Source organism: Microcebus murinus, chromosome 10 (assembly GCF_040939455.1).
Source record: "Microcebus murinus isolate Inina chromosome 10, M.murinus_Inina_mat1.0, whole genome shotgun sequence".
Lineage (NCBI taxonomy): Eukaryota > Metazoa > Chordata > Mammalia > Primates > Cheirogaleidae > Microcebus > Microcebus murinus.
In genome coordinates, this window is record NC_134113.1 from 81,127,502 (window position 1) to 81,150,391 (window position 22,890).

Sequence of the window (22,890 nt, forward strand, 5' to 3'; positions counted from 1 at the left end):
GCTATAATTCAGCTATAAATGTTAACAACCATTATATTAGAATAGTTCCAACTTACATTCTAAAAAGGGTCATAAACAGTAATTTAATATAATTATGACCATGTTAATGAGAATTCTTTGGCTATAGCATATTCACAACAGCACACTTTTGATTCAAAATCTGGTCTTCCAACTATAATGACTATCTTCAAAAGCAGGTTTCCTATAATGTAATAGCTTCATAGTTTCAAACATACTTTTTAAATTAAAACTAATCCTTCAACCAAAATTATATTTTTAGATTTCAATTTAACACTGAAAGGCATCTATCATTTAGCAACCAAACCTCAAACCACTTTACCTAATGACATAATACAACCAAGTGTTTCTTAAATACAAAAACAGAATTTGAATACAGAGCAAGATAAGAACACTCACAAACATTCCATCAAAAAGTATCACTGTCTACCTCAAAAAATGTTAAAACTATTAACCAAAGCTTCCTGATTATTACTTTAGTAGATATAAATTTGAACAACTACAAATAATATTTCCTCCATCTGTGCCTCTCTCCTTAGAATCAAACTATCTAATCAACATAGTCAACAAGTAATGGGAAACGTGGAGATACATTTATTTCTAATATCACTGTCCTTTCCAAAACTGAGAAAATTTTTCTGTATTTATAAAGTGGTGCGGTGGCAATTTGTTGATTTTCCATAACCTCCATTATAAGCAGGTATACTTTCAAACCAAGAATAATCAAATAGATTTTATAGTTAAACTTATAAACAAAATCAATTCATCATTTTATATTTAAAAATACAACAGGAACGACAAACTATTTCTAAAACACCCATTCTAAAAATCATATTTTATACAAATATACAGACTATATATTCCTAACTTACCACAGTTACCATGACTTTAAAGCCTAAAAGAAAATCTTTAAAGGCTTCATGCATGTTTTTAATCCCTGCATTTGAATTAAATTTATTTTTATTAATGCAAAGATAAAAGGATCATTAAGAACATAAAATAAATCAACTTTACTTACTGCTATGGTCAAATACCTACCTTGTTTCTCATTGTAGATTATATTCTTACACAATAGGTCATTATGGCAAAGCACAACAGGTGAGCCCAGGTTAGAAAGAATCTCTTTCATCCAAGTCATCTCTTCCTGAAGAATCTGAGGGCTTGGGATATCACTTAGGAACCTTTTCGTTTTAAAAGAAAAATTAAATCTTGTTCATCTTAATGATTTTTTCAAGTCTGATTAAGGATTAAAATACATTTTGAATAAGTTCTTTCCATTTAATTGTACATACTCCCCAATTAAAACAACAGACCAATTATTCCAAAAGTTAGGATAAAGAAAACCTGTCTAATCTTGCTTCACCCTCTTCATCCACCTAAATATTTTTAAATAGGTTTCCCCCAAATCTTCCAATAAAACGGCTACTTCAAAAGAGAATTCTCTATTTTTATACTGTAGCTTCCTGAATATCCAGCAAACTAGACACACTTCCAGAAGTTTGCCCATACTCATCATAGGTGTATAATATTCATATCTAATTTGAAGTCTGACAAACCATCTGCAAATACACACACATACACAGAGTGAATCAAATTAATTTTTGAAATAATCAAATTCAATAGCTATTTTTCCCAATGAATTATTTAAAAAAAGAAAAAGAAAAAATATATGTTGGTCATGCTCGCCTCTATTGTTCTTAAAACAAAGACTTCCTAAATACAAAGATGTAGCCTTCACATGTTTTAGATATAAAGGGCAAAATAAAATTTTTAAATTTTGTATTATTATATAAAAATATGATCATAAAATTTAGATTCTAAATACTAACCTATAAATTTTTATATAGAAAATAATGAAATATCATAGTTTAAACTTCGGGGAGTCAGTTTTATAAAAGCTGGTAAGACTTTGGTAAGTGAATTTTCAACCTCATTATCTGGGATTCCAAACTTTTTCATACTTCAATATTACTCACTATCCCAATGTAGATCCCTAGGTCTTTCAAAAACAGCTTTGAATAAAAAGAATTTAAAAAAAAAAGTCTCTCTGGCCAACTCATAGTATGCAAAAATGTACCCATTTATACTGATCTTTATATTATGATTATTTACAAATAAATGTTCTATATTTATTTCTTTCTCCCCTACTTCCACCCCCCTTGCTGTTGTAGGGGTTTTTGTTGGACAGGGGCGCTGATGGAGATAGAGGTAGTTATTTCTGCAGAGTTATCTAGAGTCAAAAAATCAAAACTTATTTTACTCTAATCCAAAGAGATAAACCAAACCCAATTTTACACACAAACCTTGTTTACCTTTGAAACTCTATTATAAAGCAAAGCAATGTAAAACATAAATTTTACCTTTTATTAATGTCTTCATCTGCAAATCCTGTGGGAATGAGAGAGAAATATTTTCCCATCTTTAGCCATAGATTAGATTTGGGAATCCAGCCATTGTGTGCATGGATAGCATGAATTTTAGCAAGCTGACGAGCTATTAACCTGTTGAAAACAAAATAGCATGAAAAGAAAAAGTTTAAGTATCATAAAGTTCATGTCTACTGACAAAGATTCAAAACAGCATAAAAAGAAGTTAAGCATCATAAAGTTCACATCTATTGACAAAGATTCTTCATTTGACCAAACTTTAGTCAAGCTCCTGAACCTTCTTATAGGCCTATCTGTGCATTTCCTTGTAAAATCCAGTTTTAGCAAGACCCTGCTAGGTCAGTTTAGCAAGAACACCCCATCCTCAATATTTGATCACCTAGATATTTGATCAGATTCCTTATCCTCCACTTTCACCCAGGCAATGTCTGATCACCGTAGCATGTCTTCAGCAAGAATCCTGTTAGGTCGATTTAGCCAGAATCCCTCAACTCATGATTCTATGAGTAGTTTTCCATCCATGAACCCCCACCCTGCTCTGTGGCTATAAATTCCCACTTGCCCATGCTGTATTTGGAGTAGAGCCTAATCTCTTTTCTCCCAATGCAAATTCCTACTGCCATGGTGCCTATACCTATCACGATGGTTCTGAATAAAGTTGGCCTTATAAAGCTTTAACAAGTATCACTGAATAATTTTTTCTTTAACAGTTATGGTGCCGTGACTCATAGAATTAGATTCATCACTGGACTCCTGGACTCTAAGTTGCCCCTTTGAAACCCTTGTCTTCACTTCTAACTGACTGAACCCCTGCTCCAGACAAACACCCAATGAATGAAGCTAACAAGGACTGATTTTGATTTGCAAGATTGAGTATTCTTAAATCTCTGAAACTAGGTTAGAGTCCCAGGCTTCTTTTGAAAGGTATCTCCTAGGCTGGAAGTCCTTCTTCCTGACTCTCCTCTGTGAGGCCCCTCTGTTCTCTCTTACTAGATTCTGCTTCTCCCACGGAACTTCTTTGTCACCTGAACCTCTTTCTTAAACCCTTGCTGATTATATGCCAACAACTCTGTCCACCTCATTCTTGTTGACATGATTTTGCTGAAGAACTTCAAAAAACTTATAGAGCCCTAGAAATTATGATGTAACTGTTGTGGGATGCAGCTAGGGCATGGAGATATTTAAAAGCCTCCTAGATAACTTTAACATGCAAAAACATTTGAGAACCACTCAACTAAGACACACAGGGAAACTAGCATTATATTTATCCTTCACCAACTGGTGATTAAATACGCAGCTTTATTAGATTTTACACTATCGTGAGTATTCTTATCTACCTAGTTTCTAGTGGAAAAAAGAAAGAGTGCTGATTTTTCTTTGGAGAAACTTCCATCCCCTTTACTTTTAGTTCATATGGTTCACAGAGAGCTGATGTCAATCCTAACTATATCCTATCTACACCACTACTTTCGGAATGAGTGAACATGTGAACCAGAGTTGCCCAGAGCATTCCATTGTTCAGGACACAGTGATTGGTTCAGGGCACATTAACCGAGCTAAGCCAAAGAGACTTGATCCTAGGTTCATTATTAATTAACTAGATTTGTTGATGCTAGGCTGGTTGAAGCTATTAAGAGGATCATTTCCCCCCTGAGGTGGCTCAACTGGTTAGATTATTAATTAATAATCTAACTGGTTAGATTATTAAGCCTGCTGATTATTATAATGCCCACTCTTAAAGAAAATTTGTCAGAAAAAGAAGCTAAGAGAATAAAACAGAATAAAGTGATATTCCTAATAACATTGTTGGAACCTCTAACCCACCTGTTTTAACTCAGTATAATCAGTTATATGTATCAACAAATTTCTTCTCCTTTAAGTCAGCATAAATTTTCAAATTATCATCCTCAATCAACAGTATCAGTCTCATCCTTATTCTGACTAATATATTACCAAAATATTAAAATTTGTAATCTTTTTATGTGCATGTACTTTGGTTCATACCCCTCAAACAAATGAATAAACATTTATTTACATAAATTAATTATTGACTGACCTTCCCCAATACCAGATACGTCTACACGATATAGAAAAATGAAATTTATTATTATGCCAGTCTCATACATGCATAGAAAGCTAAACCCAAACGAACTTACAGTACTTAAGCACCAGCTAATTCATGAAAAAGCCAGGCAGTGATAAAATCAAAACAAAGAGCCCAAATACATACAGACACACACACACACACACACACACACACGCTCACACACACACATTAAGCCAGTAAAAATTTTTTTTAGAACTTGAGGGGGGGGAAACAAGCGGCTTGAAGAAAGGCACAATTTGTGCTACATAAAATTCAAGGGGCAATCTATGTCAACAGAATATAATGTCCCACAAATGTTTACTGAAAAAAATGAGACAGGTATTACAGGGTTACATCAGAATATGTATTTAACGCCAACAAATTTATTGGCTGTGATTTTTAAAAATAAATGAATAGGCTGGGTGCAATGGCTCACACCTGTAATCCTAGCACTTGGGGAGGTTAAGATGGGAGTATTGCTTGAGGCTACAAGTTCAAGATTAGCCTGAACAATAAATAGAAAGACCCTGTCTCTACCCAAAAAAAGAAGAAGAAAATCCTAGCCAGGCATGGTGGCTCACACCTGAAATCCCAGCTACTCGGGAAACTGAGGCAGAAGATCTCCTAAGCCTAGGAGTTTGAGGTTGCAATGAGCTATGATGATATCACTGTACCCCACCCTGGGCAGCAGTGTTAGACCCTGTCTCCAAAAATAATAAGAATGTAATTTTAATAATTTTACATCAGGGATTATAGAAAACCCTGATTTGCAAATTACAAAAAGTAATCTTAGAAGTTGTCTAATTATCCAGCTGACAGGGACTGGGATGAAAAATCTATAGTAAATACTTAAAAATTTAATAAAAAAGTAGAGCCACAACTCCAAGGGGCATTTACGAATCAATGGAATCTGTTAAACATGAATAGCTGGAGAAGAAAAAGTATCAACTAATTTTGAGTGTCCTGTCTTTCCTGGCAGAAGGTGACAAAGCCAGGATTTGAAAAAGCCCAGCACTCTCCACTATAGAATATCCCCATAACGCTGCACAAAATTAGCTGGGTTTCCATTCTGATTTTGCCATTGAACCTGCAATCTGAACTTAAGCAAATCATTTAATTTTTCTGGTTCTTGGGTTTCTTACAAGGAAAATAAAATAACTGGCCTATTACATAGTTTTGAAGCTCTCCTTCAAATCTAATATCATATGTCCCTGAATATCAGGGAGAAAATGTACATATAAATTTAATCTATTTAACTTTTAAGTTCAATAACGACACGAACTTCATATTCATATCCACACACAAAAATCCTATAGAATAACTTTCTATTTCATACCAATATCCTATGAGTTACAAAATAGAAAGATTAAATGCACAAAAACCATGGAGTGACAAAAGAAAAATCTTTCAAATGATCGTGATTTTTATCAAAAATCTATCAAATACAATTATTCCTTTGAACAAATTTCAAATATTATACATGGAATTATGAGAATTACTTTTATATAAAATTTTAAAAACATTTTCTGCATAAGGTGATATATGCCTACTCTAATGTAAGCAAACCAAAATATCTGTTAATGATCATCATAATATAGCATAATTAATATTTGCAAAAATAAATATATCAAAACTTAAAAGAGGCTAGGCATGGTGGTGGTGGTACATAATTGAAGTCTCAGCTACTTGGGAGGCTAAGGCAGGAGGATCACTTGAACCCAGGAGTTCAAGGCCACCCTGAACAGCATAGCAAGACCTTAAATTTAAAAATTTTAAAAATTTAAAAAAAAAACTATTGATTGTGAAGAGAACTTTCAGAAATGCCTATGTCAAGAAAGAGTCTACAGGCCGGGTGTGGTGGCTCACACCTATAATCCTAATACTCTGGGAGGCCCAGGCAGGAGGATCACTCAAGGTCAGGAGTTCAAAACCAGCCTGAGCAAGAGCAAGACCCTATCTCTACCAAAATAGAAAGAAATTAATTGGACAACTAAAAATATATATAGAAAAATATATATAGAAAAAATTAGCCAGGCATGGTGGCGCATGCCTGTAGTCCCAGCTACTCAGGAGGCTGTGGCAGAAGATTTGCTTAAGTCCAGGAGTTTGAGGTTGCTGTGAGCTAGGTTGATGCCATGGCACTCTAGCCTGGGCAACACAAATCAGACTCTGTCTTAAAAAAAAAAAAGGAAGAGTCTACAGAAAATGTAACTTTCATCTTACAGAAACAATGCTTTGTTGATCTTCTGACAGTGAAGATGTGGCAGTATACAGCTAAAGCTTCTTCTGCATTCTGTAATGCACTGATTACTTTTTACAAAAGAAAATCCAAGTTACACTTGCCAGGCATGGTGGCATGAGCCTGTAGTCCCAGCTGTTTGAGAGGCTGAGGCAGGAGGGTCACTTGAGCCCAGGAGTTCAAGTCTACCCTGGGCTACACATTGCAACACTCTATCTTTTAAAAAAATCAAATTAAAACTAATGTTTAATATCTTCTATAAGTAAATTAGAGATATATTTGGCCCATCTACAGATACATTCTTAAAGTAAAATTAGAAAGGTAAAGGGCAAAGTTAATATCAAATAATAATATCATGTTTATATAACAGGTAAAAATATATCACAGTATTATTAAAATGCTATGTAGCATTTTCCTATATAATTCAAAATAGAATTGCAGCAAAATAATATTAATAATAACAGTTGAGAATGCTTTATCACTATGATTGACAAATACTACCACTCAGTTATCCTTCAACGGGCAAAGACCATGTTTCATTATCTATTCTAGCACTCAGAACTTAGGAGGCCGGGCACCGTGGCTCACACCTGTAATCCTAGCACTATGGGAGGCCGAGGCAGGCAGATAGCTCAAGGTCAGGAGTTCAAACCCAGCCTGAGCAAGAGCGAGACCCCCGTCTCTACTATAAATAGAAAGAAATTAATTGGCCAACTAATATATATAGAAAAAAATTAGCCAGGCATGGTGGCACATGCCTGTAGTCCCAGCTACTCAGGAGGGTGAGGCAGTAGGATCGCTTGAGCCCAGGAGTTTGAAGTTGCTGTGAGCTAGGCTGATGCCACAGCACTCACTCTAGCCTGGGCAACAAAGCAAGACTCTGTCTCAAAAAAAAAAAAATAAATAAATAAGAACTTATGAGGAGGTACTTAACAGATATTTGATAAGTTAGAATGAATTATCTTAGTGGGAAACTCAGAGTACATTTAGAAATTGACCATAAAGCTGATAATACTCTTACCGTAAGATTCTTAAGATTCTTTCACTATTAGGTTTTATTGTCAGGTGGATTAAAATCTATTATGGATTTTTTTAAATCACATGTAATAAAAATTATTAACAAAATTAATGTTTTCCTATACAAAACCAAAATAAGCATACATTTGAATTACTGCCTATTCTTTGATAAGAAAGTTATATCTTGTTTAAACCTCTTCCCAAAGTCTAAAATTCAAGCCAATTTCTATAGGTCTCAGAACTACTGGTCTTTTATCTCTTCTGCAGCAAAATTAACACATAAAACATCTTAGTCTTTTCAGTTGTTATAACAAAAATACCATAAATTGGGTGGCTTATAAATTGCAGAAATTTCTTTCTTACAGTTCCGGAGGCTGGGAAGTCTAAGATCAAAACACCAGTTGATTCGGTGTCTGGTGAGGGCTGTTCCTCATAAGTACCACCTTACTGCTGTATCTTCACATAGCAGAAAGGGCAAACGAGCTCCGTTGGGCCTCTGCCATTCTTGAGAGCTCCTCCCCTATTGCTAATGACCTCCAAAAGTCCCCACTTCATAATATCATCATGCTAGGATTACCGTGTTTCCCCAAAAATAAGACCTACCCATAAAATAAGCCCTAGCAGGATTTATAAGCGTGTGCGTAATATAAGCCCTACCCCGAAAATAAGACCTACTGATGGGCATGGCTACGCAGCGTATCTGCACAACCCATGCACTTCATCACGGAGTGGTAGAGAAGATGAGCAGTCTTTCTCATCTGCCCCATTGTGACAGCTACTACCCCATAGGTGACCAGAAAGGTGCCGAAAGCCCCACCAAGGTCGGCTCCCCGTCAGGTCCAGGGCAGCCATCTTGTGCGGGCTGAAAGCTGAGGCTTTGAGGGGAAAATAACACATCCCCTGAAAATAAGCCCTAGGGTGCCTTCTTCAGGAAAAATAAATATAAGACCCTGTCTTATTTTCGGGAAAACATGGTAGGTTTCAACAAAAGAATATTGAGGAGACACAAAGATGCAGACCACAGCAGAAAAATTTATTTACAATACAAATCTCCTCATGTAAATAACAAGTATAGTTCAATTGTAACCATATTCCCTATATACTTAAAAACTAGACTTTGCTAAGAGATTTAAAAAAGTAAATGCATCCTACTTACAGGTTCCATACTCATCTAAAATTTTTGATAAATTGGCTTGAACAAAACATGCAAGTTTTGAATGGCTTTAAGAAAAATAGTTTTTACTAAAAACAGAATTCAACAAAGTTGCAGAATACAAAATAAACACTGAAAAATCAGTTGCATTTCTACACTAATAATGAACAATCCAAAAAGAATTTTAAGAAAACAATTCCATTTGCAATAGCATCAAAAGGAATAAAATACTCAGGAATAAATTTAACCAAGGAGGTAAAAGACTTATACAGCAAAAACACAATGCTTCTGAAAACAATTAAATACACAAATAAATGAAAGACATCCCATGTTTATGGGAATGAAAAACTTAATATTGTTAAGATCTCAATAGAACCATAAGTGATCTCCACATTCAACATAATCCCTACAAAAATCCTAAAGCCATCTTCACAGACACAGAAAAATCCTTCCTAAAATTCATGTGGAATCTCAAGGAATCGCAAATAGCTTAACTAACACTGAACAAAAAGTAAAGTTGGAAGTCTTAAACTTCCTGACTTCAAAACTTAGAAATCAGAAAGCTACAGTAATCACAACAGTGTGACACAAAATCAGACATACAGACAAATGGAATGAAACCAAGAACCCAGAAATAAACTCATGCATACAAGTCAAATGGTATTCAACAAGGGTGCCATGATCATTCAATGGGGAAAGGACAACAATGGGAAAAGAACACCAGTGGGGAAAGGACAATAAATGCTGCTAGGAAAACTAGATATCCACATGCAAAAAAATGAAATTGGACCCTTTCCTTATACCATACACAAATATTAAGTCAAAAGGAATTAAAGATCTAAATGTAAGAGCTGGCTGGGTACAGTGGCTCACGCCTATAATCCTAGCACTCTGGGAGGCCGAGGCGGGCAGATTGCTCGAGGTCAGGAGTTCGAAACCAGCCTGAGCAAGAGCGAGACTCTGTCTCTACTATAAATAGAAGTAAATTAATTGGCCAACTAATATATATAGAAAAAATTAGCCAGGCATGGCGGCGCATGCCTGTAGTCCCAGCTACTCGGGAGGCTGAGGCAGTAGGATGGCTTGAGCCCAGGAGTTTGAGGTTGCTGTGAGCTAGGCTGATGCCACGGCACTCACTCTAGCCTAGGCAGCAAAGCGAGACTCTGTCTCAAAAAAAAAACAACAAAAAAACAAAAATAAATGTAAGAGCTAAAACTATAAAAACTCTTAAAAGAAAGAATAGGGGGAAAAGTTTCATGACACTGGACACTTGGCAATTATTTCTTAGATATGACACCAAAGCATAGACAATAAAAGTAAAAAACTATGCATCAAAAAATATAATCAACAAAGGTAAAAAAGCAAATCAAGAATGAGAGAAAATATTTGCAATTTATATATTAATATCCAGAAAATATAATGAACTCCTACAATCAATAAAAAACTAATCATATGAGAAAATAGGCAAAGGACTTGAATAGACATTTCTCCAAAAAGATAAACAAATGGTCGATAAGCATATGAAAAATATTCAACATCACTAATGATTAGGGAAATGCAAATCAAAAGCACAATGTGATACCACCTCATTCCCATCAGGATGGCTATCAAAAAACCCACAATATAACAATTTTTGTTGGCAAGAATGTGGAAAAAGTGGAGCCCTTGGGCACTGTTGGTGGGAATATAAAATGGTACAGCTACTACGGCAAACAGTATGGTGGTTCAGCAAAAAATTAAAAATAGAATTATCACATGATCCAGCAATTCCACATCTGGTTATTTATCCAAAAGAACTGAAAGCAGGGGGCCCAGCGCGGTGGCTCATACTTATAATCCTAGCACTCTGGGAGGCCAAGGGGGCAGATCGCTAAAGGACAGGAGTCCAAAACCAGCCTGAGCAAGAGCGAGACCCCGTCTCTACTATAAATAGAAAGAAATTCATTGGCCAACTAAAAATACATAGAAAAAATTAGCCGGGCATGGTGGCACATGCCTGTAGTCCCAGCTACTCGGGAGGCTGAGGCAGAAGGATTGCTTGAGCCCAGGAGCTAGGCTGATGCCAGGGCACTCTAGCCTGGGCAAAAGAGTGAGACTCTTGTCTCCAAAAACAAAAGAATTGAAAGCAGGATCTCAAAGAGATATATTTGCACACCCACATTCATAGCAACATTATTCACAATAGCCAAAAAGTGGAAACAGCCCAAGTGTCCATCCATAGATGAATAAACAAATGTGGCACATAAATAAACTGGAATATTATTAAGAATTAAGGAAATTCTGACACATGCTACATGGATGAAACTTGAGGACACCATGCTAAGTGAAATAAGCAAGTCACAAGAACACAAATACTGGATGACTCCACTTACATGATGTACTCAGAGTAGCTAAATTTCATGGGGATAGAAAATAGATGATGGATGCCAGAGGCTATAGGAAGGGGTAGAAGGAGAATTGTTGTTTAACACAAATTGTTTTAGTTTTGCAAGATGAAAAAATTCCTGGAAATTAGTTGTACAACCATGTCAATGTATTTAACACTACTGGGCTGTACACTTAAAAAAATTATTAAGATGATAAATTTTATGATATGTATATCGACCACAATTAAAATTAAAATTTTGTTTAATAACACAAGACAGACACTAGTAAATAAAAAAAATAAAAAAAAAAATTTTGTTTAATAAAATAATAGTGTTCCTGAAAAAAGAACAGTTCTTAAAAAGACCTGATTAGAGCACTTCAATTACTTTTTATTAGTAAATTTTATATACAATGGAAAAAAGCTATTTTTATATTTGTTATTTAATTTAAAAGTTTATTCATTTTTATAGGTTTCTACTTTTTATAATATATTTACTAACACAAAATATTAGCAAATCAAATCCAATCATGTATAAAAAAGAATTATACACCCTGACCAAGTGAGATTACCCCAGGAATGCAAGGCTGGTTCAACATTTCAAAATCAATTAATGTAATCCATTACATTAACAGATTAAGGAAGAAAAATCATACAAACCTATCAATAAATGCAGAAAAATCATTTCACAAAACCCAACACCTATTAATCATAAAAAAAACTCAGTAAGCTAGGAATAGAGGGAGAATGTCCTCAACTTAACAAACAGTATCTACCAAAAAACTTCAACTAATATTCTACTTAATAGTGAGAAACTTGAATCTTTCCCACAAAGATCAGGAATAAGGCAAGAACATCACCTTTCACCACTCCTTCTCAACACTGTACTGAAAGTCCTAGATAATGCAATAAGACAAGAAAGGGAAATAAGAGCTATACTGACTGGGGAGGAAAAACTGAAACTGTCTTTAATTGCTAATAACATGATTGTCAATCCAGAATATCCAAAAGAAGTAACCAAAAAACCTCCTGGAATAAGTGACTATAGCAAACTTGCAGGATACAAGTTTAGTACACAGAAGTCAATCACTTTCCTATATACCAATAATGTAGAAGTGAAATTTGAAAATAAAACACAATACCTTTTGCATTAGCACCCCCAAAAATGAAATACTGAGATATAAATCTAACAAAATATGTAAAAGATCTATATGAGGAGGATGACAAAACTCTGATGAAAGGAATCAAATAACTAAATAAATGAAGAAATATTCCATGTTCATGGATAAGAAGACAAGTGTCAAGATGTCGGTTCTTCCTAACTTGATCTACAGAGTCAATGCAAACTCAATCAAAATCCTAACAAGTTATTTTGTGGATACTGACAAACTGATTCTAAAGTTTATATGGACATTGTACCTCATAAGGATAAACAATTACTTGTCAATTCAAATACGTTAATAAAAAAAATTGTAAACGAATTTTATAGGAAGAGGCAAAAGACCCAGAATAACCAACACAACAGTGAAGGAGAAGAACAAAGTTGGAGGACTGACACTACCCATCTTCAAGACTTACTATAAAGCTACAGTAATCAAGAGAGTGTGGTATATGCCAAAGAACAGACAAACAGATCAAGGGACAGGACAGAAAGCCCCAATATAGACATAAACATAGTCAACTAATCTTTGACAAAAGAGCAAAGGCAATACAATGGAGAAAAGATAGTCTTTTCAACAAATGGTGATGAACAACTGGACATTCACATGCAAAAAATTAATTTAGACAGACCTTACACTCTTCACAAAAATTATCTCAAAATGGATCACATACCTAATTGTAAAATAAAAAAATTTTAAACTCTGAGAGATAACACAGGAGAAAATCTAAATGACTCTGGGTTTGATGATGATTTCTTAGACCAAAGGCATGATCCATGAAAGAAAAAAATCTATAAGCTGGACTTCATTAAAATTAAAAGTTTCTGCTCTGTGAAAGACACTATCAAGATAATGAAAAGAAGCCAAAGACTAGAAAAAAAGAAATACTTGCAAAACACATACCCAAAAAATGTTATCCAAAATATGCAAATAACTCTTAAAACTCAGCAATAAAAAAACAATCAACCCAACTAAAAAAATGAACCAAGGACCTTAAAACACACTTCACCAAAGAAAATATACAGATGGCAAATAAGCACATGAAAAGATACTCCCCATTATACACCATCAGGAAAATGCAAATTAAAATGATGAGATACCACTATGCATCTATGAGAGCGGCCAAAATCAAAAACACTGACAACAGCAATTCTCACTCATTGCTGGTGGGAATGTAAAAAAGCACAGCCACTTTGGGAAACAATTTAGTGGTTTATTACAAAACTACACATACTCTAACCATATGATCTAGCAATCACACTCCTTAGCATTTACCCAAAGGAGCTGAAAATTTATGTTCACACAAAAAAACTTCACAGAGATGTTTACAGAAGCTTTGTTCATAATTGCTAAAAGTTGGAAACAACCAAGATATCCTTCAGTAGGTGCATGGATAAACTTGATATCCAAGCAATGAAATATTATGCAGCACACTAAAAAAGAAATCAACTGGCTGGGCATGGTGGCTAGCATCTATAATCTTAGCACTCTGAGAGGCCAAGGTGGGATGATCGCTTGAGCTTAGGATTAGACACCAGCCTGAGCAAGAGCGAGACCCTCGTCTCTATGAAAAAATAGAAAAATCAGCCAGGCGTGGTGGCATGCACCTGCAGTCCCAGCTACTCAGGAGGCTGAGACAGGAGGATTGAAGCTTGAGCCCAGGAGTTTGAGGATACAATAAGCTATGATAATGCCACTGCACTTTACCTGGGGCTCTGTCTTCACATTAAAAAAAAAGAAAGAAAGAAAGAAATCAGCCATTAAGCCATGAAAAGATATGGAGGAAATTTAAATGTATATTACTAAGTCAAAGAAGCTAATCTAAAAAGCCTACATATTGTATGATTCCAACTATATGAAATGGAGAAAAGGCAAAACTACAGAAGCAGTGAAAAGATCAGTGATTGCCATGGGTTAAGGGGAAAGGGGGGATGAACAGGCAGAACACAGAATTTTCAGGGCAGTGAAAATACTCTGTATTCAAACTCATAGAATGTACAGCACCAAGAGTAAACCCTAATGTAAACTATTGATTTTGGGTGATAATAATGCATCAATGTAGGTTAATGAATTGTAACAAATGTACCACTCTCATGGGGGATATTGACAATGGGAGAGGCCATCTATGTGTGGGGTCATGGGAAATCTCTGTACCTTCTTCTCAATTTTGTTGTAAACCTAAAACTGCTCTTAAAAAATAAGAATCTTTAAAAGGAAAATCTCTTCATTAAGGTAACAGCATTGTTTAATAAACCATTAATTTATGTTTTATATATAAGATAATAAAAAGTACTTAAAGATTTCTGATTCACTGTCACAGAATTATCCTTCTACCTAGTCTCAATAAGTGAGGTTTTACTACAGTAACATCAAGGCAAATACTGCTTTAAAATCCCATACTCATTGAAGTCGAATGTTTGAAAATCTCAGTGCTTCAGAGAATTCCTCAAATGTCCACTAATACTAACTGCTCCCCTCTTAGAAGCTTTTTAAAATTAAAGATATCGTAACAATAAAAAAATTATTGAAATTGAAGAATAATCCCTAATCCTACCATTCCAATAGTATTTCATTTTTACATACCCCTTTTGAGCTTTCACATAAGCAAATTATTGTCCTATCGTAGCCACAGCTAAGCAGTTTTTACACTCATATTTTCCTCTTAGCCTTGCATCAGACATTTTGCATGAATTAGACTATATTCAAAATTATCATTTCAATAGTATCATATACTCGTTTGTGTTGATGTACCTTAATTGTACATGAATATGGGAGATCTCTAATTGTTGCTGCCAGGAACACAGCATATTATCTTCTTTTATGGATTATTATATATTATTCTATTGACTTCCAAGAGGGAACATTACCAATTTTTCATCCAACACAGTGTGCCAGTTCCACTACACCCTCAGCATGCTTTTTGATAAATATGCAACGATTAATTTGAAACTACATTTCTTCTACTATGTCTGTCACTAGGTGATTCTTAATTAAACTTCAGCTAGGATTCCCAAAACAAGGGGCAAGTTTTTGAGAAATACCTGATGAGAAATCTGAGAAAATTACTAAACACCTTTGATTTTTTAAAAATTTCTGAAGCTCTCAGCAACACCTGATTACTTTTAAAAAGTTCAAATAAAACACGTCATAATAAATTTCCATAAGTGAAATTACCAGTTAAGCATTAACTTAGTGCAACTCATTAACTTAGTGTAACTCATTGTCTTTATCTGCAACATTCCCTTCAACTCCTCCACCCTTTGCCTTGTTCTTTAAATTTCAGTTCAAATGTAATCTCAATGAAACACTGCCAAATTTCCCAAGTATACCCACAATCAACAACACTACCTTTCTGAAAACCTTTTCTGTGCTTTGTATACTATTTAGCTTATTTTTTCGCCTAAGATTACTGTCTGTCATAAATCATGAATTACTAGGACAGCAGGAACTGTTTGAATTCTTCTTCCTCCCTCAGACTAGATCAAACATAAACATATGCCTTTTATATTCAAAGCACATACTCTTGATCACAATCATAATACAGGCATATAACTATGGCTCATTGAGCCTAAACAAAAGAGTACTGTGGACTTTCATCTAAAGCTCAATCAACATTTACTGAAACTGTGATCAATCAGTCCAGATCAGTGGCTGTTTATTAGGCTGAACTAACAATCAACCATTTCTTCAAAGTTCATGACTATATTCAAACACTAAAGGTCATAACAATGGATGAAAATGTGACATCCAACTAACCCCGAATTGGGAATAAGCCCCTATTAATTAATAAATCAAAAATTATTTTGTATCATAGATAAATAAAAATAATTTTATAGAAGGAGAAAAGCTAAATAAGCATGTCATCCCAAGTTTATATCTCTAATCTCTTCTTGGGGCTCCAGAGCCATCATTTATTCACTTGGTTACTTGATATTTAAAAGGTATGTCACTATTTGATAACAATAAAACCATGTTCCTATTTAAAATCATTTATGATTCAGATATTTTATTAATTCAAAGTTGCCTTTCCCTCAACTGGCTTTTCTTTTTGTATTTTGTTTTATTTTATTTTTTTATTTTTGAGACAAGAGACTCACTCTGTTGCCCAGGCTACAGTGCTGTGGTGTCAGCCTAGTTCACAGCAACCTCAAACTCCTGGACTCAAGCAATTCTCCTGCCTCAGCCTCCTGAGTAGCTGGGACTACAGGCATTCGCCACCATGCCCAGCTAATTTTATATATATATATATATATATATATATATATATGGGCAATTAATTTCTTTCTATTTATAATAGAGATGAGGTCTCGCTCTTGCTCAGGCTGTTTTCCAACTTCTGACCTTGAGCGATCTGCCCGCCTCAGCCTCCTAGAGTACTAGGATTACAGGACTGAGCCACCATGCCGGCCGTATTTTGTTTTATAACGATTAACAAAATGTGCTCAGCTGAACACGTAAATATGCCATAAAAAATTATAATACAGGGGGGATGAGGGGCAACGGCAATATACATAACTTTAACATTTGTACCCCCATAATATGCTGAAATGAAAAAAAATTATAATATAATTTGAAATATATTTAATAGCAAATAAAGAGCAAATATTACCACTCATAATGTCAACTAATCATATCCTATCACACACCTTACTGTCATCTTTTATTGTTTCCTTTCTCAGCCTATACTTTGCTTCTTCTTTTCAAAATTGTACAGCAATTCAATATATCTTATTGATATATTGTTAGCCAACTTATTGTAAGCCAATTGTCATAAAATTTAATTGAAAGTATTGATGCTTGATTTCTAACAGTGTATATTCTTTTTATGAAGTGTGTATATGAGTTCATTAGTATCAACTTACACATATTCTAAATGAGTACTAAAAGTACAGAAAAGGGAACAATTACTACAAACATATTTATACAGCAGCATCCAGAAAAATTAAAGAAATAAAAAAAGAAAAAACCTAAAATATAAAAACTGAAAATTTAAATATTGAAAAAAACATATTTATGGCATCAATAACAAGTCAGTTTTAACAAACCTTTGGTGTTCCTGATTAAAAATTAAAATTATTCTATTTTTTTCTACTTGAGGTTACCTAAAAAAAAATCAACTATGAAAAGCTTTCCTGTTAAAAAGAAATCACATTGGCCGGGTGCGGTGGCTCACGCCTGTAATCCCAGCACTCTCGGAGGCCAAGGCAGGCGGACTGCTCAAGGTCAGGAGTTCGAAACCAGCCTGAGCGAGACCCCGATTCTACTAAAAATAGAAAGAAATTAATTGACCAACTAAAAATATATATACAAAAAATTAGCTGGGTATGGTGGTGCGTGACTGTAGTCCCAGCTACTCGGGAGGCTGAGGCAGTAGGATCGCTTGAGCCCAGGAGTTTGAGGTTGCTGTGAGCTAGGCTGATGCCACGGCACTCACTCTAGCCTGAGCAACAACGTGAGACTCTGTCTCAAAAAAAAAAAAAGAAAAGAAAAGAAAAAAAGAAGTCCTATAGTAGGCTTAATAACAATTATATAAAATGGTGAGAAATCAATATATAGAAAAAAGTCTACATTCACTTTCTTGCTTTTACTTCGTATCTACAAATTTTCACTTTTTATAAGTAGTATAACAAAGATCTATTTTTCTTTACATTTTTATTTTCTTTTCTCAATGAGAAAGCAAAACAGTTCAATTACTCATTATTAGTATTCTTTGAGAATGCATTTTTACTAGCCATGTGATCACAGGCAAATTAACTTTTTACACCTTAGTTTTCTCATCTATTGAAGTGGGATTATAATATTACCTATCTTTTATAGCTATTATAGGTTGAATTTATCAACATATGTAAGGTGTTTAGAACAGTTCCCAGCTTATTTTAAGAGCTATATCAGTATTTGTGACCATCATAATCATTTTACTATGTCATTTCTCAAATATTTCACATGTAAAATCCTTACAATTATTAACAGAATTAAAACATACTAATATTTTTAGTACTAGTAAAAAAAATAAAATCTTAAATTTTTAATATAAAATGGTCTCTTCAACATAGTTAAAAACACAAAAAAGACAAAATAAATCTGGACCATACAGAGTAAAGAGGTAGTGTAATTGCTTGGATAGGAAAGATTCTGAAGTTTCATCCCGGTTCAGCAGAAAAGAGTCCCAAAACTAGTTAGTATTCTCAGTTATGAACAAGGGGGGAGGGTTAGTGGCAATAAATATTTGCTGTGCCACATCCATATGCTGCTTTCCCATACCTTAAGGAACACAATATACCAAAGTAAGTAGTACCTAAAAGCAAAAAAAGTCTGTTTGAATTTTAAAATTCAAAAAATATGCTTCTAAAAGCATAATAAAGCAAATGGATTAGTAATATCCATGACAATTTGCCTAAGTAATATTTAATAGCTTTTTAGTTCATGTCCAATTTGTTAAAAGCTCTGTAGAAGTCTGATAAAGGGTGAAACGTCTTCTGAGAAAAGTAATTATCATTATCATAAAAACTAACTCATATTGCTTAACAGGTATTAGTCTAAGCTTTTTACATATATTAACAAATTTAATCCTACAACAACTGTAGAAGTAGGTGTTATTATCATGCCCATTTTTAAGATGAGGAAATTAAGACACAAAAATTTAAGTTTTATACCCAAATTCACACACCTCATAAAGCTGAGACAATCTGGCTTCATAATGTACTCTTAGCGAAAGAGCTATCCTGCATAATACAGAATTTCAATGTGGCACTTTCCACAACCATCAGTGAAAAAGAAAAAAAAAAGAAAAATGGCCCAGGTATCCAGTTTCCATCATGTGACTATACAGTAAAAGGAGATAAGAATAAGAATCACGTGAGTCTGAACTTCTGACTGGCAGATGGTACCCACTGCCACCAATTTAACTGTAAGTTTAATTGGGTATATTAAAGAGAGCTCAGGAACATCGATGTACAGCATAGGAAAGTATGGGATTTACAAAGTCCATAAAATTGTTACAAAGAAAATAAAATATCTAGGAATATATTAACTGAGGAGGTGAAAGATCTCTATAAGAAGAACTACAAAACTCTGAGGAATCGCAGTGGATACAAACAAATGGAAAAACATATCATGCCATGGAAAGGCAGAAGCAACATTGTTAACATGTCCATACTACCCAAAGTGCTTTACAAATTTCAACGCAATCCCTATTAACTTACCAAAGTCATATTTCATAGACTTCACAGATATTTCACAGAAAATATTATAATTCTACGCTTCATTTGGAATCGGAAAAGAGTCCAAATAGCCAAAGCGATCTTAAGCAAAAAGAACAAATCTGGAGGCATCACATTAGCAGACTTCAAACTATACTACAAGCCTATAGCAACTAAAACATCATGGTACTGGTACAAAAGACATAGAACAGAGAAAAGAACGGAGAACCCAGACATAAAACCAGCTACCTACAACCAACCAATCTTTGACAATACAGACAACAATGTACACCAGGGAAAAGATGCTCTATTCAAAAAATGGTGTTGGGAAAATTGGGACAGTCACATGCAGAAGAATGAAACAGGATCCCTACCTTTCACTACTCACAAAGATTAATTCAAGAGGGATAAAAGACTTAGATCTAAAGCATGAAAACATACAAATTCTAGATGAAAATGTAGGAAAAACTCTTCTAGATATTAGTCTAGGAAAAGAATTTATGATAAAGACCCCAATGTCAATCATGGCAACAACAAAAATTAATAAATGGCATGTGATTAAACTAAAAAGCTCTGCATAGCTAAGGAAATCAAGAAAGCAAATAGACAACCTACAGAATGGGAGAAAATATTCACAAACTACACATTCAATAAAAGCTAATAACCAGAATTTACAAAGGGAGAGGGGAGGAGGGGAGAAGAATAAACCAACTTAATGGGTACTATAAACACCATTTGGGCGACGGGCACACCTGTAGCCAGGACTCAAGCATTACAAAAACAATCCACATAACCTAAAACATTTCATAGCCCCTTAATATCTTAAAATAAAAATAAATAAATAAAATGTAAATTTAAAAATTACTAAACCAGTAAAAATGGTATTAGCCTTAAGCAACTTTTCTCTTAAATCTTTTGGACACTTTTTCTTTTGATTATCTCTAGGCAAGAACTTTAATAAATTGAATACTATTATTGACATCAAAAACTAGTGTAATATATACAAAATTATCATTTTATATCAAGAGAAAGTTTCTCATGTTGGCAACAGCATAAGTCCTGCCAACTTCTAAGTGGCTGATATATATTCACCCCTATAACCCCTGGGACTTTGGTGAACATGATTCTTTCTCAGTATAAGAATCATTCTTTCTCATGATTCTCTTTCCCTGAGAAAACATACATATGGAAAGAGGAAGAGAGAGTATCCAAAAGGAAGGGAGTGAGAGGCTGGGAATCTTGTTCAGAAAGCAATCCCAGGGGTCCTTGTGCTCAGGGCTTAGAACTTTAGGGGAATAACTGACCAGTACTTAGGCTGCTTTCTGTCACAGTGCTTATCAAGCACAGCTGCACTGTAGCTTCCATTGCCTGGATCTTGGTGGCACTGTTCCAGTTCAACCATTTCATCTCAGCCTGGTGCACCTTGCCAGTCCTCTAGGACAGGGGCTCCACTGACCAGGGGGTACTGCAGTACAGGTAGTGGTCGACATGCATGTAGTCATCCAGGTGCTTCATGACCAGCTGCTGCTGCTACTACTACCATCACTACTCTTCTCACTGCCTCTTGGTCTCTGCAAAGTACTCTAGGAGCTCCCCAATGATTTCCATACTGCTCATGGTACATTCCACCTCCCCATATGATTCAGTTTCTATCTCCTCCTCTTTAGACAAAGCTTGGTCTTCTCTTGCAGATGCCTTGATCCTATTGCTATCATGTAGATGCTGCACACACCTTCTATAATTTGAGTAACTTCAGTGGGAGTCCTGGGAGGCCACACGATACCCAATGAGGGACTTCATAACATAAGAGCTTTGGGAAGAGTACAGGAGGGAAGTACCATGGAGTACTGAAATAGGATTCCAAGGCTTTCCTGTAGGTGCTCTGGTGGCTTCACATTCACACACACACAAGCCATTAGTTGATGATAATGTTGCATTATCTTGCATCTACTGGATGAGAACACCAAGACTCAGTGGCTTTTTGTGTTGATGCCTTTGCTGCCATCTCTGATCATGAAAGTCCAAATGGGCATTAAATCTATGCATCTTGCAGATCCTGGTCACTGGGTGAGCAGGGGCCTATTTTTCAGTGGGAAGACAGGGGTACATGGGAAAGGCCTGAGGATACTGACTTTTTTTTTTTGAGACAAGATCTCACTGTCACCCAGCTGGAGTGCAGTGGAGTAATCACAGCTTACTTCAGCCTCAAAGTCCTGGGTTCTAGCAATCCTCCTGCAGCAGCCTCCTGAGTAGCTGGGACTACAAATGTGCACCACCACACCCAGCTGATTTTTCTATTGTTTGTAAAGATGGGGTCCCCCTCTTGCTCAGGCTGGTCTCAAACTCCTGGCTTCAAGCAATCCCCCTGCCTCAGCCTCCCAAAGTGCCAGCATTACAGGCATGAGTACCTGGCCTTGGATGCTAAGTTTTAAAACTAATTCTTTTCTTTCTTCTTTAGTTGTAAGAAAACTCCTGTGATGCTTCTCTAGCATCCTTATAGAACATATTTTTGTATCTGAATCTAACTCCAGCTTTTTCTTTGGTTTAATTTATGAATCTATTCATTTTTAATCCTGTTATATACGTATTTCTCAACTACTGTAAACAAGATTGAAGGTTTACAATATATGCAACCCTAAAGATGACAAAAAAAATCTGACACAAAAGCTCAAACAAATTTATTAATCAGGGCCCTTCAACACATCTATAAAGTATATTCACGTAAAAGAAGAGAATATACCTGATTTCTAAATAGTAGGGTTTGAACAGATTTCTATGCCAAAATATTTTAAAGCATTATTTGATACAGGCATACAATAGGTAAGTAATACCAGTACATTCCATTTTTATGTGTGTTTACTTAACAATTCTAAATGTATAATCCAAAGATTCAGAGACTAGTAGAGACCTTAAACCCTTTCAGGAGGTTTGTAAAGTTCAAACCATTTTCAGAAGATATTATTTACCTTTCTCACTCTTTCTTGTTCTCTCATGCATGTCCAGTATAATTTTCAAGAGGCTACATGATATGTGACAAGGTCATCACACTGATAGCTAATGGGATGTGTACTTGATTTCTTGTGTTCCAAAAAAATTGGTTTTGATATATAATATGGTAAGTATTGATAAATATAAATAAAATATTAAAGCAAAAGCTCTTTGGGTGCTCAATAACTAACTACAAAGAGTTGTAAAAAGGTCCTGAGACCAAAATAGTGAAGAACTGCTGGTTTAACCTATGAATTAATTTGCTGTTTTCAAATCAA

General features: G+C 34.9%; 1 protein-coding gene across 1 annotated transcript in view; it reads right to left on the minus strand.

The window, feature by feature from the left end:
* ETNK1 (ethanolamine kinase 1) overlaps positions 1-22,890 on the minus strand; it is a 71,864-nt gene that overhangs the window by 25,450 nt on the left and 23,524 nt on the right. Inside the window, exons 3-4 of the mRNA XM_012785471.3 lie at positions 2,379-2,519; positions 1,057-1,199 (exon numbers count right to left, since the gene is read on the minus strand). Of these exons, the coding sequence (XP_012640925.2) occupies positions 1,057-1,199; positions 2,379-2,519 (284 nt within the window). The remainder of the gene's footprint in view (positions 1-1,056; positions 1,200-2,378; positions 2,520-22,890) is intronic.